The sequence below is a fragment of the Condylura cristata genome, unplaced genomic scaffold (assembly GCF_000260355.1).
Source record: "Condylura cristata isolate star-nosed mole 26May11 unplaced genomic scaffold, ConCri1.0 scaffold00027, whole genome shotgun sequence".
Taxonomy (NCBI): Eukaryota; Metazoa; Chordata; class Mammalia; order Eulipotyphla; family Talpidae; genus Condylura; species Condylura cristata.
In genome coordinates, this window is record NW_004567128.1 from 19,210,324 (window position 1) to 19,226,164 (window position 15,841).

Sequence of the window (15,841 nt, forward strand, 5' to 3'; positions counted from 1 at the left end):
TGCATGTATTCCACCAAATACCACCAGTTTTACCTTGTATCTTGTATTCATTAATTTTCTAAAAGTGTATTTTTCTCACTATTTTCTTATGCCATCTGCATAGAAAAAATCTTCTCAAGCCTTTGAAGCCAAGAAAGTTAGTAAATTTGGAATATGTTCATATAATCCTGAAATTTCTTTCCTTCTCGTTTACTACATTCTGGAACTCTAGGCTTCTTTTTTCTTATTAGGATTGGTCACTTTCGAGGCCCATTTAAGTGATGCCAATATTGAAAATGCTGTATTTCTGTTTCTATATAAATTAATAGCTTTTTCTTAGTTTACCAATTTACTTTAAAAAGCATCTTTATGTAACCTCATAAAAAGTATATAAGTGAAAAATCTATGATTTTGCATTTTAAAATATGTGTTTATGGTATTCCTACTTTTGATTTATGCTTTGCTTAGTCTACTGTTCCAACTTGCCTCTCTCCTATAAATTTGTGGTGATGATTCGTTGATAAAAATATATCAACACTCCTCACAAGTGTTTGCAACCTCATAGAATTCTATCAAGTAGATACACAATGAGAATATAATTTGATATTTTGTTCTCTGATATGTGTGTAGAATTAGAGAGTAGAGGAAAATTGAAGCACCTAAGTATTCTTGGGGAAACCATAGAAGGCTCTCCAGAAGAGGTCTTGCTTTGTTCACAGTGCATATGAAAAACATTAACTTTTTTTTATTTTCATTTTATTTTAAAGGCTAGAGTATTGCCATTAGGTAGTTCTTTAGCTAGGCTACATATTTTCATAACCTTGGACTTTTATGAATAAGACTGAGAAAACATTGTATTCTTTAAAAAAAAAAGTCAACTTTATCATGATCAGATCTTATAAAAGTATCTGTGTACCACTTCCTGTCTTAGATTCTATCTAAATAGCAATTATTAATGGATCTTTCTGCCAGCTGTGGATTTTAACTCAAGAGATATAAATTATATAGAAAAGATTAAACGGCTACACTAGCATATAATCAAAGTGTTTATTTCTGCATCTAACTTGATGAATAAGTTTAGCTATAACCACAGAGTGAATGTCATAAAAGTGAAAGTAATACTTTTAGAAAACAATTCTGTTTCCTTTTCCCCCCTCATTATTCTCATTGAGCCATATGTGTGCTGACATTGATAGGTTTGTTATTCTCCATCTTTTCTAAAGTCAACTTGAAATAGCTTACAAGGCACATGTAATTATCAGGTTTTTTTTTTTTTCCCAAAGAAAAAAAAGCAAATCAAAAAAAAAAGAAAAAAAGATAAGAGAATTAAGATAAAGCCAATAATTATGATACACATGTCTAGAGAGGTAAAATACTTGCCTGAAGTTGACTCACCATTTGACTCTGAAATTTTTCCCGTCTTTTAAAGAAATTTATGTTTGTGTGGTTTTTAAGGTAATCACTTATGTGATTCAGAAAGAGGTCTCAAAGGCCACTATTTGTTCTCAATGAAACTTAAGTCCATGAGTTTTTCATAATGACCAAGAAAATGTCCTTTTATTCAAATTTAGATTAACAGTGACATACATAACTGAAGAAAAACCATTCCCACTCCAATCAGATGTGAGCTCAAAACAATTTGGAGGATATCGCTACTGACTTGGCTTCTTTACTCTTTGCTACTCCCTAACCTCACTATTCAGTAGTAATTCTACAAAGGTTCTAGGGAAATTAAGTCAAAGTTTGACACCAAGAAAATCTACTCCCATCTCCATTCCCAAATATGGGTATGAGTAGGTGATATTTGATTGTATAAGAATAAATGTGATAGGGTGCATCATGCTAACTATTTTAAAAGTCAGAGCAAAAGCAAAGGTAAAATTATCCAAGATATACCACCCATATCAGTGTCAAGGCAACACTGAAAGATTCAGTTAGTAAACAATTGGTTGCAGAAATCTAGCATCATACATCTTTGTTTCAGTGACTTGCTTTGGGTGGACACCTGCATGTTTTATGGATTAGAGCTGGTCACATTTTCTTTTCTAGATCTTTTGAAAATGTAGTATTCTATTATATATATTCTTATACAATGTATGCTTTCTCCTCTCAGATGTAGTCCCCGTCAAATTCCCACCACCAGTTCCCACACTATCACCATAGTCCCTTGTGCTCTTCTTTCTCCTGTTTTGATCCTTCTCCCTTCTCCTCCTCTGTAAAATGTCTGATTGATAGTTGCCTGTGATTTTGATTTTTTTTATTATAATTACTTCCCCTCCCCAATCCTTTATTCATTTCCTCTATATTCTTCCATCTGGTATTTTTCTTCTGTGGCATATTTCACTGAGCATACTCCATTTTAGCTCCATCCATGTGATGAGTTCATCTGATTCTGAGGTAATAATCCATTGCACATTTATACATTATCAGTCAGCTATGAAGGACACTTGGGTTATTTACTCATTCTTGCTATTGTAAATAATACTTCAGTAAACATTGTGGTACATAAAGGTATTTGAATTGATTTCGGTTTCTTTGTGTAACTACCTAAAAGTTAGATTGCTGGATCATATGGTAGATCTATTTTTTTTTTTTTTTGAGGAAGCTACATATTGTGTTCTAAGTGATTCTACCAGTTTTCATTCTCGCCAATAGTATACAAGGGCTCCTTTCTCTTTACATCCTTGCCAATGCTTGTTGCTTCTGATATTCTTGATGTTCACCATTCTTACCAGTGTGAAATGGAATTTTATTATCTTGATTTGCATTTAGCTAATAATAACTGATGCTAAACATTTTTTCATATGTCTGTTGACATATGTGCTCTTTGGAGAAGTATCTAGTCATGCCTGCTTTTTTTTTTTTAAATTATTTATGCATACAGAACTGAGGTACAGGCCAGAGGTGCAGGGGCGGTGAGAGGATTCACCAGAGACAGAGCTGGGAGCAGAACAGGCCGATCTACTGAAATACACTGCTGAGGAGAGCAGCGGGCGTGTCAGGAGAGGTCTGCCACGCCACATGGATCACCTCTGGGACAGGCTGGGATCAAACGCATGCTCAAGAGGCTTTAGCTTCTTAATGTTGTGCTTTAACCCACTGCGCCACCATACCTGATTATTTTTAATGGGATTGTTTCTCTTTTTGTCGTTTAGTTACATCACTTCTTCATATACCTTGAATATTAGTCCTTTAATGATAGCATATGAAATTAATTTTCTACTCCTGTTTAGAAGGCTTTTTGTTGTGCTCTTTTCTTTAGCTATGCAGAAGCTTTTCAATTTGATGCACTCAAAATTGTTAAAAATTAATAGATATATTTACTAAACATCCTTGTTTGTTTATTCACAGTAAAGGATTTCTCACCAGGTGAAGTCACCATAGTGCCCCCCACTTCTGCCAGTGTTCACCACATGCTATTTATTCTTGCTAGTGTCTGTTAGCTCTCCCAGCATTCAACCATTGATCTTGGATCCCCAATATGTAATTATTCTCTGCAAGAATGTCCTTCTATTTTCCATACTTAATTGTGTGTGCTCCCCCCCAAACAGCCCTCAGGTTCTAGGGTCTGCAATATGGGCATGAGCCCTTCAATCACCCAAAAAAAGGGGGGGTGCTCTATATTCCAGCTATCCCTCCCTCCCTTGTGTTGTTTTCCTGCTTTCTACCCTCGCTGACTTTTCTGTCAGTTTTCCTGGTGCAAAAAATTACCATCCAGTTGGTCTTTTTCAAGAACTATTGTTTTTATATGTATGTATTTTGTTTTATATGTGGGTGGTAGCTGAGCTCCACGTCTTCACTGTCCTGCCATATTGGTGGATATCTCTTTATTCTGTCTTTTGTTTGTCTCAAATAAAACCATGCTACTTCCCTATAATTTTATTTTGATTTGAGATTTGAATCTTATTTATAAGCACAGCTTTAAATATTTTGTGAACTCTTAGTGTTTATGTTTCCCTCCATGTAACATTACTAAGCAGTGATATTACTAAGAATTTGCCTATACAGGCACTGCCTGGTGGCATAATGGGTTAGACTGCAGCACTGCAAGCTAGCTGCAGCCACTTCAGTGTGAGTTCAGTCCCCAGCTCTAGAGGTGACCCACATGGCGTGGCAGACCTCTCCTGACCCACCCGCTGCTCCCCTCAGCAGTGTACTTCGTCGATCTGCCTGTTCTGCTCCTCTTTCTATCTATGGTGAATCCTCTCACTGTCCCTGTACCTTGGGCCTGTACCCCAGTTCTGTATGCATAAATAAATAAATATTAATTTTAAAACTTGCCTACACAGTAGTAAAGAACCATACATGGTTTTACACACATATTTGTGGCTAGCTATTAGTAAATATAATAGATTGTATGTCCATTTGGTGCTAACTTTGGGTTTTCAGATTGCATCAAGATGTTTTAACTGATGATAATACCTATGTTGTAAGTGAGTAAGTATATTAGAGAATGCAGGCAGTGGACAAATTATATACACTGAATAAATATTTGTTCCATGTCTTTTTTACTAAAATATTTTCTTTTTATATTTTTAAAACAGAAACCAAATTACCATCACTCTAAAATTCACAAGTCGCTTCCTCCGTCCTGCTGAAGCTACACTGCTGTTAATCTCAAAGTCTAAGCATGCCGTAGGAGGCTCCACAATGACTTTTGCTCTTAAAGGCGAAGTCCTCAATTTCAAAGCCTTTGTAAGTAAACCTTGCCTGTTTTGTGAGTCTTTGCTTTTCTTATTAGCCAGACATTGCTGTTTTTTCAATTTTTATCACTATGCAGCTTTTTTTTAAATTGGAGATCACATTCCTCTATGGGCACAAAAATGTGTGTATATTTGCATTTGTACAGTTCTTGACTTCTGTATCCCTGATACTCTGACTTTGACACTAGTTCTGTGGAAATAAGACTGTAATTTTATTAGAGAAGTTGAAAGGACTATATTGTAAGGCCAGAAATTTATATATATATATATATATATATATATTTAGTGGGGTCAACCATTCAGTGGGTAGGAACTTGTATGTCCTTCTGCCATGGAGACTTCTGATTTAAGTTATGTATGAATGTTTAGGTTTGAATTAAGTATTCACACAGCAAAGAAAATGTTTCTCTTCTGTGATAGGAATATTTATCAGTTTGATTTGAGTACTCTATGGATCAAATCTACTTCAAAGATAACACTAAGACTGACATATTTAGAGTTGATCATGTTCTTTCATTGTATATATTAGATGTGTGTATATATATGTGTATGTATATATATACACACATGTATATATACATGTTCACTTATATTCATATGTGTGTGTGTGTGTGTGTATAAATATATATATATATATATAATGATATATAATGATTTGGAAAAAGTGAACTCATAATAAATCAGTAAGAAAGCAATTTTAATGAATTCAATTTTGCAGGCACTATTGTGACCAAAAATAATTTTGTAACAGGATAGGGCTGGGACACCCCAAAACCTCTAGACCTGCCTTTTCTAAATATTTATGCCATCACCACATCAAAACAAAACATTTAAGACCTTAAATGGAAAGGAACTTTAACACAATGAGTGTTCAATACAGAAAAGACAAAGAATATTGTTTCCAAATCAAGGACCCAGAGTTACTCATCCCCTCATGGGTATATGTCAAACACGACTGGCCCAAAGCAGGGCCTCTGAGGCCTGAAAACCTGCCCAAGCCTAAGGCACATTCTGGTGGGAAGCTATCAAAAAGTGTCAGAAACAGACAGTTCTGGGAGGAAAAGAGCAAAACAAAGTTGAAATAAAATCTGCCATAGTTAACCTCCCACGGTCTCTCACCCACATCTGTGTCTCCCAGTCCAGGACCAAGAAGCAAGCGAAGCCTCTTCACCTGTCTCTCTGCTCCGCATGCCTCCTCCAGGGCTCCTTCTGGCTCTCCATCCTTTTACCTTCCTTCCCCAGTCTCCTCTCCATTTTCTCCCTCCTGCTCAGCTCCATCCTCCCTTGGTTGGGCAGGGAACCTGGAACATCCTCCTTTTCTGGGGACACCATGTTAAAGTTTGGATAGCCCAGTATTAAGGGTCAATGATAAGGTAAAAGTGCATTTTTTTATCAGTCCCCATCCAAATTTTAAGGGTATACATATTTGTGGGGAAAGGGTAATTTTATAAATGAATAAAGCTGTAATATTTAAATGGACAATTTTTTATATGCTTGAAGTTGATATTTTAGAAATCTGGATAGTTTTGTTATCATATAGTATATTATTATTATTATTTTGTTTTTTAGGAAATTATAAAATGCAAAAGCCCTTGTTATACATGGAAAGAAATCACTGTGAATATTAAAAACCCCTTCCACGTCACTGGGGACTTCAGGTAACTTATACTTTTGCTGTAAATTTTTTACGCTCATCTCCTATATAGGGGGGATATATAATTTTCAATGTGAACGATTTTGAGGAGGAATTTTATGTATCTATATTGCTATAAATTTACCAGCATCATATAAAATAGCACAAATAATTAAGTTCAGTCAATTTTTCTTGAAATACTATTTGATATATTGTACTTAACAACAATAATAACATAATCTATGGTGATATGACACAGTAAAATGCTGAAATGTTATTTAAGGTCACAATAGAAACTTACTTTTCTATAAGTTTACTCAAATCTCTCTTGAATAAGATGTACAATAATATGTACAGCTTAAGTATGAACTCTGTTTCTTTCAGCTTTAAAAATTATGTCCTCATAAAAATAATTGTATTGAGACCTATATACTTGCTTATTTAGTACTCAATAATTTCAGTTATAATAATCACTGTTTCAAGACTTCTGGTAGTTTATTTTTTTTTAAGATTAATTTATGCACACAGAGGTGTGGTATAGGTCAGAGCTGCAGGGGGGTGAGAGGATTCACCAGAGACATAAAGGGGAGCAGAATAGGCATGTTGATAAAGTACACTGCTGAGGGGAGCAGCGGCTAGGTCAGGAGAGGTCTGCCACACCATGTGGGTCACCTCTCTGGCTGGGGATCAAACTGGTGCTGTAGTGGCTGCTGATACCTTGATAGTGCTTGACACCACCAGGGAGGGGCAAGACTTCTGTCTGGTAGTTTCTAATAAACAGTATCCCTTATTGTCACCCAAACAAAGATTCTCTTGTTAAAACAGTAATTGATGAAATATTTCTTGTTGCAGGTCTGCTGGCATTAACTTCTTTTTGGTTTTGTTTATTTGGTAATATTTTAATTTCTCCCTCATGTTTGAAGAAATGTTTTATGTATGCAGTGTTCTTTCTTTGCAGTCTTTCAGCACATTGAATGTGTCGTCACATTGCTTTCTGTTCTCCAAGTTTTCTGATGGGGATTTAATTGAGTTAATCTTTTGAAGAGCATGATGGGTGTTCGATCAATGATATTTTTCTTGTGTACTGTGATTTGGCTTTTCGTTAGCTTGACTATTACTGTCTTGTTTTGGATTGCCTTGGGTTTATTCTGCTTAGAAATTTGTGTGTTGTTTTCAACATGCAGACTTCTTGTCATCATATCTGAAAGGTTTTCATTTTTTCTCACATTTTCTTTCCGCTCCTTTCTCCTGTTTTTTTTTTTTTTTCCAGGATTCTAATGAGGCTTGTGTTTGTACACTTAATAATGCCCCTGCAGTTGTCTGAGGTTCTGTAAATATTTCTCCGTAATTTCTGATGTTTAGAATTGACTATTTTCATTGACCTATTTTCTTTCTTTCTTTCTTTTTTATTCTGGTAGCATTGTTTCACAGCACTGTATTGTCCTAGGGGCATATGTTCACACGTCCTCACATGCATGTTACCATTCCACGTATACCATCAACACCCATTGCATTGTCCTTATCTTTTTCCAATATGAAACCTGGTATTTAGGGTTCCTCTTGTGATTTTTTTAAATTTCAGATATTGAACGTTTCAAGTTCAGATTTTATAATTTGTTCCTTGGAATACTTTCTAATTGCCACTTTCTGCCTTTTTTTCTGATAGCCATGTTTGATTGGAAAACAATTTTTTTTTTGGTAACTCTAGCTTCTCAAAATCAGGTATTTGAATCCTCAAAATTAACATCACCTAGGAGCCTGTTTGAAAAACAGAACCTCAGACCATCCAGTCCAGTTGAATCAGACTTAACAGTATTTCTGGAGTATTGTACATTTCTGTTAGGCCAGTGCTGGTTTAAGTCAGGATTAATCCATGGGAAACTACTTGAAAACCATCCAGAGAATTGTTTTAAATGGGGCTTCCTGGAACCCACAGTAGACACTCTATGTCAAATTTCAGCAGATAGGAACTTGGGAATCTATATTTTGAACAAGAGCTCCAGAATATTATATTACATTGAAACATGAAAATCCCTGATTTAGAAATTGCAACAATCAAGTAGGATTTTATTTCCATTATTAATAGCATTTTGTATTTCATTCTTATAATTAATGTTTCTAATTATTTTTAAAAAACATGTTCATAGTAATTAAACTAACTTTCCATCAGAAGTATAGGAAATGCTATGTTATCTCAAACTAGTTCATATACAGTGTGCAAAAATAAGTAATATTTTTGATTGGTTTAATACTTTTATTTGTGTGTCAAACTGTAGTCATTGTAACTGCGAAGATGACATGATCACCAAGGTAAATTGCCTCAGTGATTGACCTTGCATTTATAGAAATTTAAAGATACCTTGTAATTTTTACCTGCCTTCATCATTTTGTAAGATTCAAATATGAATTTAGTACCTGACTTTAAATTTCATTTATTCTCTGGAGAGGAACTCTTCCTTAACTGTAAGTTTACAATTATGTAAGAAAATCTAATAGTCTGACACATGTCTTGAATAGTTCATAGTTTGCTATAGTTCTTAACAGTATTATACAGATTCTGTTCAACTGTTACAGGAAGAATTGAGCATTTCTGATATGACTTCCTATGACTTTTTTTACGTACTCTCAGAGTATCACTTCCATACTATCTTCCCAATACAGTGTGACCAACTAAAGGCAGAAAGGATGAGTATTCATGTTTTTAAATGTATAATTCCTAGTCTCATAACTCACTCATGGAGGCTCTGTAACTGTTTCTCGAATAAATGAGTATTGTCATATAAGAAGGAATGAATTCCTGTGTAACTCCAGAGGATCATAATTATTTTGCACCAATTAATGGGTACCAACTTCTCATATCTCCTCCTGAAAGAAACATTGCACTTTTTTTGTGAAACAGGATTAGAAGTTATCAAATGTACAGCTCAGGCAATGTATTTAGATCAGTGTGTGATTTCCTCTTTATTTTTGGAATATAATTTGGCCAATTATTCATAGTCTGTATTTTTTTGCTGTGAGAATTTAGTGTTGTCTTCCCATACTAAAGAATATTACTGTTTGCTTATTTCCATTCCAGAACTTCCCTTTTTTTTTAGCATGTATTTTGTTTTGCAGAATGAAAACACATGGACTTACTGAACTGTAATTGATTCTAATTATATTTTACCAGTAGTGAAAATGTGAAGAAAAAGTATTTTGTAGTTGTCTGAATTTTACAGCAGTGCAATTGAAAACAGTCTTTTCTTCATTTGTTTTAGTGTCATTTTGGTGGAATCTTCAACATTTATCTCTTTGCCGTCCCAGCTGACTGGACCTGAACAAGTCATGGACCACATGACCCATAGGTCAATATCTGTACATTTTACGCTAATGATTACCTTAGGAAAGTTCTAAGGAAATAGCATTCAAGTAAACTTGTTAGATACATATACAATAATTTTAGTTTACTTGAATTATTTCATTTTTGGTGTGTGTATATATATATGTGTGTGTGTGTGTATGTATGTATGTATACTTTGTATTAGTCACCTGCATGGAAACTGGAAATTGAATAAATATGCACTTGACTCAACACAGTGGATTCTAATTCAATGAAGTTATGTTCTATAAAATTGTAGCAGATATTCATTTTTGTCAATACTGAACCATTTCTCCTAAAAGAAATATGTATGTTTGCATAGATTATAATTGTAGTTCTGAAGTCAAACCATCTTGGTAGATGCTACCTTCTTTACAATGAGAAAATGAAGTGCAGGAATATAAATGACTACCTGAGGCTAGCCACTAACAGTACCAGAGAACAGTTTCAACCCTTGCCCATCAAGCCCCTTACCTGAGCTTCTTGCACTTCTGAAACATCTCGTGTGGCCAGTGTCCCATTCACGTCATCTTTGTATGAATTCCGAATCGGGAAAGCCCCATGATCACCTCATTTCACCTCAACTTAGTAATTAATATGACCAGTAACTCAAAACTTTTTGCTACTCTGCATGTCCACAAACACCATGAGAGCACCATGAGTGTTGATTTGGGACTGACAAAGACTTTTTACTGAGGAGGCGAATTTCAAAATATAGACTTTGTGGATAATGAGGATTGACTGTTTAAGATTCTGTTAATGACATTTGCATTTTGTTTAGAAAAGAACGTAGACTTCTAAATAGAGAAGCAGCTTTAAAAAAAAAAGTTAGATGGCTTTATGTTTTTCATTTGTTACATACTACAGAATAGCTATTTAATGTGGAATAGAATAAAAATAATGTTACCAAGGCTCAAGGAAATCAGGCAGAAAGAAAAATCATGTAGGTGTTATCAGTGAAATGCATGTATTTGTTGACAATAGTGTATTATTTTATACTTTTGTCTCTATAATGCTTGATAGTCTCAGTCTTATCTTTCAGATGCAAAAGTAAAGGTTAGGGTCCCTTGATTTTGAGTCTTCTCACCTTCTCAGGTTCTAACAGTGCAAAGAGCAGGAAACACCCACATATTTACTGCCTTCCAGATATCCACTGCATCCTTTTATGAATAATTCCTGAACATAGGAAGGATGGAATGAATCTAAAATTTGATCATTTAATCTTCATTCCCATGCATCATAAGACTATACTTGAACCAAATATTTTGCTGTTTGCTTTAGACAGGCTCCAGAATGCTGGTCCAGGACTCCCTGCACGAAGGCTCTGCTAAAAATCTTCCTTTTCTGTTGGGAAAGGGTTGATAAGGAAGTTTGATTTATTTATGTCCTGAATGGAACCAGTTCAATATCATTTTGATTGCTTTAGCTTGAAATTAGCTGCATACCAGTAGGGCAAGGGAAAAAGGAAATTCATCCCTTTACGTGTCCTAAGGGGATACAGTTCCCTGACTTTGACCCCTACTAAATTATCAGAAAATATTCCATTGCTTCATTGGAGGTGTTTTGTATAATTTCAGCATCTTAGGGTGTTATTTCTTCCTTCAGACTAGTTTAATTACGTTCCCTTTACCATAGCTTCAACAATAGCGATGAACACGTTTGTAAATGATGGATGGCCTGAGGTGAGGTGCAGGGAGTAACAGAAATGTAAATGAATTTTGTTTTCTGTTCTGTGTTTGGGACAAGCAAGATAATGATTTTATAAATAAGTTCGATTTATCCCTGAATTTCTAGCCTCATGAACATTAATCAAGTAAAATGGAATTTTCCTGAACCAAATTATTTTATGTCTCTCAGTTAATCATGATGATCATAACTTTATGAACAAATCTATACAAATTTGAAGATCTGCAGATATTTTATTTTTCTATCTTTTCCAGAAGCAGTATAGGTAACTCAATTTTTCTGGGTTTATCTCCTTTGAGGATGAGGTAGTGCATTGATTCATTCAAAAGACAGTTTCATTAGCTGTTCTCCAACAAAATAGGTAAAGAAAAAGGAGATGATGCCTAAATTGGCCTGTTTTCTATTCACAGTAGAAAAATGACTGAATGGCTAGAGATTGCATGTACTGAACAAAATGAGGTTTAGAGATTATCTGTGGATTTTAATCAAGAATTCTCAGAACTCCATTATGAAAGAGCAATCGAGTCATGCATGGAGAAATAATAATCTGTTATTCTTTCTTCTGTGGATGGTATCCCTTGTAAGGGCTAAAATATCCTCTATTGTGTCTGAAGTATCTGTCAAATGCTAAAATTTCATAAATATTAAATATTCTTTACCTTTAATTGCTGTTACTTAAATGTTAGCCAGACTGTGAATAATGTAAAGCACAGAATACTTCCAAGTTGTAGTAAATAACCTTATTAAGGACATAGAGGAAAAGACAGGGTTTGGAGAAAAGAATTGGGCATGGTTGGGAAAACTTGACTTGGAAATAGTCAGTTTTTACAGCATCAGATTCAGACATACTTTTGTATCATCTACTTTAATGACAAGGTGAGAAAATATGAAGGTTTTGTAGTCTCAGAAGAAAAACAAAAGTCAGGTAGGCAATACCAGAGAGCCCAGCTATTAATTGAAGCTTGTTGAACAAAGTAATCATGAATATTAAGGGAAGAGCAATTTGGAGAAAGTTGATAATTTCTAGAAAATATGAAACCATTCAAGGGGTGCTGTTGCTTCAGGCTGCGACCTGTTAATTTATGTTTAGACATGCAACTAGAGATTACACAGCTATCCAAGTCTCCTTCTGTCTTTATGAGAAAGAAGCAAATGTGGAAACAGTAAACTCAGAGGTGTTTTCAAGAAGATGCAGAAACAGCTTTTGAGGGTACCTGTGCAATCCTAAATCGAGACCACCTACTTTTAAATCTTAAGATTTAGGTTATCATTGTTAGCATCATCACATGTTTTATTTCTTAACAGTATTTGGAAACAAAGAAGAATCATTTTTACCAAATTTCAAAGACAGTGGAACTCTAGATACTGTTAAGCTTCTGTTTTATGTGTTTTATCTTTTTAAGATTTCTAAAATAATATCAACTTCAAATAATACAGGAAATACATCTCTGGTATCTGCTTATCATATTGTAGATAGCCACAATAATGGATCTTTAAGACTGAAGTAAGAATAGGGAATTGTTTCTGACTCTCCTTTGCCTTGTTAATATCCTTTTCCTATTTTACTCCTGACAGTGATTATGTGCATGGAAGTAAACGTGATATTGCTGAGGGCTGTCCCCACACCCCAAATACTTTAAAAACTTGTGAGTATATCAAATTAAAGCTTCTCTTTGTTTTCATGTTTTATTTTTATGTACAAAACCTAATATGGAGTAAAATAATCAACAAAAGGTGGTGAAAATGATGTATTTCTGGCTGCATGGGGAACAAACATTAGTCCCAACCTTTGATTCTTTGAGGACTCTGCCTTTAACTGCTGAGTCTTATTTTCTTCATCCACGCATGACCTGTGTTTAGATAAAATGACCTGCATGTTCCTTTTAGCTTATTCTAAATTTTTCAAGACTTTTGAGGAACCTGGTATACCCAAGTTTAAAATGATAAGGAGAGTACCTATTTTCCTTTTTTTTTGTGAACTAACTATGAGTTTAGAAAATATGGCTAGAAGATAACTAAGCAAACAGCTATAGAAATACTCTGATCATCTGTAGCTATGTTATACTATTCTAAATGTAGTAACATTGAAAAATAACATAAACTATGATTTTTCTTTTACTCACACTGCTGGGTGACAGTGTTAGGTGAGGGGGTACCTGCCTGGGGTTCCGCTTGTAGTTGCAGTGTGTGGGAGCCTGAGATGTGCTACATCTGGAACACTACCTCACTCATGTCTCTAATGGTTAATGCCTTTGGACTGTCTATTTAAATGTTTACATGTGGCCATCGTATGTGGTCTAGGCTTCTTCTTGGGATGGCAACTTGGTTCTAAAAGCACTTAAGCCTGACGTAAGTAATAATTTGGAAGAAATCATGTTACATTTGCTGAACCAGACCAACTTTTTCTGTATTCTAGTGGAGTTTGGTTAGCGATGAGTCACTAAGACTGATCCATCACACCAGCACATTTCAGGCAATATTAAAAAAGTTATGAACATGGCCCTCCTTGGTGCTGCAGTGGGTTAGAGCACCGCACTATGAAGCTATCCAAAGCCACTGCACCATGAGTTCAATCCCCAGCAGGGAGCTGACCCACATGGCTCTCCTGTCCTGCCCGCAGCTCCCCACAGCAGTGTATTTCAGTAGATCCACCTGTTCTACTCCACACTCTATTGGAGGATACAAAACAGGCCCCTGCACCTCTGGCCTGTATTTCTGTTCTTCTATGTATAAATAAAATATATATGTTTTAAAGAAATTGTGAACATGTTTTAAAACTTCTGAAGATATTATAAGACCCTGGAGTAACACCGGGCTTAGGGGCAGCATCCCCCAAACAGTTGAATAACCATATCTAAGTATTGTCTACCCCAAAGCTTAAGTAATAGCTTGCTGTTGTTTGGAAGCCTTATTGATAACCCTTTGTTACATTTCTCTGCAGATGGTGCCTCGTATGGTCTGCAGATATGTTGGCCTAAGTTTCAATACATTTTAATATTTTATGATAGCTCTGTATGCATTTTATGATAGTAAATGGTAACACAGACTATTTTATACAAGATGTTTTATGAATCATGACATACCTTTTTAATTTTTCACTATTTCTTGGCACACTGGTTCATCTTCAAGTCTTTAAACGTTTGCAACTCTCAAAAAAAAGTCAAATACATTTGTTAGGAAAAGAACTCAGATAAATGAACCATGCTGTTCCAGCCTATGTCAAACCTATGGCGGTGAACTTATCCATTAATTGTACCCTTTAATGTTAAACTCAGCACAATTGAATAATCTTGATGATCACTTTGATATTTTTCTGTTATATATGCAGGCTAATTTTCTAAACTTTTCAAAAAAAAATTTGTAAAGATTTTTTTTTATTTATGCATACAGAACTGGGGTAAAAGCCAGAGGGAGAGAATTCACCAGAAACAGAATGGGGAGCAGAATAGGCAGATTGACGAAGTACACTGCTGAGGGGAGCAGCAGGCTAGACAGGGGAGATCTGTGCCATGTGGGTCTCCTCCAGGGCAGGATCGAACTTGCACTGAAGTGGGTGCTGCACACAAGCACTGCTGTATCCTCACCCATTGTGCCCACCAGGGAGTGCCTCCAGGCTAATGGTAGTGAGGTTCCCTTTGTAATGAGATTATTTGCTAAGAAATGTTTAACAAAGGGTCACACTTATGACATTTTTATTACAACACGCTGGAACTAAAGTCACCCGTCCTTTCATTAACAGATGTATTTATCATCTTCTGATTTTGTGTGTTGCTGTGAACATCTTTTTAATTCATCACAGAACTTTAATCACTAATTGAGACAGTTGTTTTATTTGATCAGCCCTTTTGAGAGGATAAGTAAGCAGGCTCTGCTTCCTATTTTGGCAGCAATTAAGTCTGATTTCATCAGAGAGTTCTTTTGCTCCAGAAGCATTCTTAACCTGGGAATGAAAGGATCAAGCCTAGAACTCTTCTTCCTCCCTTTTGGTATCCATGTACGCTACTGTGTCATCATCCTCAGCAACAAACAGGTGAGAACAGAGTTGTGGCTTCATCACGGGCTGTCACTTTAGTGACTTGCCCAACCTTGCTGTGTCCTATTTGCCTGGTAGGTCACCAGGCGCCGAGCGCTGAGAACACACGCTTCACATTTTCCATAGTGCCGAGCCCCAGACTTGATTTAGGTGGGTCCTCTCTTATGAGCTAGCAAGCCTCAGTCATGGAATTCGCCAGTGCTGGATTGTCCTCAGAGTCCCAATTGAGGGAGGATATGCTTCTAAGCTCCCTAAAGATATTGGCCAGAAGACATTTCCTAGGAACCCTGCGCATCCTCTTAGAAGCCACCAAAGAGAAGGCTGGGGGGAGAGAGAGACTTTGAGGGAAACATTTTATGGCACTACCCCTTCTAGAGAAACACTGCTGTTTGTTCACCTGAGGTGGGTTTGCTCACCCCAAGAAATAGCCCCAGGTGTAGCGGTTATGC

The 15,841-nt window shown here is 35.8% G+C and overlaps 1 protein-coding gene across 1 annotated transcript in view; it reads left to right on the forward strand.

The window, feature by feature from the left end:
* The window catches only part of CFAP47 (cilia and flagella associated protein 47), a 283,608-nt gene that overhangs the window by 138,997 nt on the left and 128,770 nt on the right, over positions 1-15,841 (forward strand). The window contains exons 37-40 of the mRNA XM_012730250.1: positions 4,524-4,674; positions 6,252-6,340; positions 9,573-9,659; positions 15,200-15,389. Of these exons, the coding sequence (XP_012585704.1) occupies positions 4,524-4,674; positions 6,252-6,340; positions 9,573-9,659; positions 15,200-15,389 (517 nt within the window). The remainder of the gene's footprint in view (positions 1-4,523; positions 4,675-6,251; positions 6,341-9,572; positions 9,660-15,199; positions 15,390-15,841) is intronic.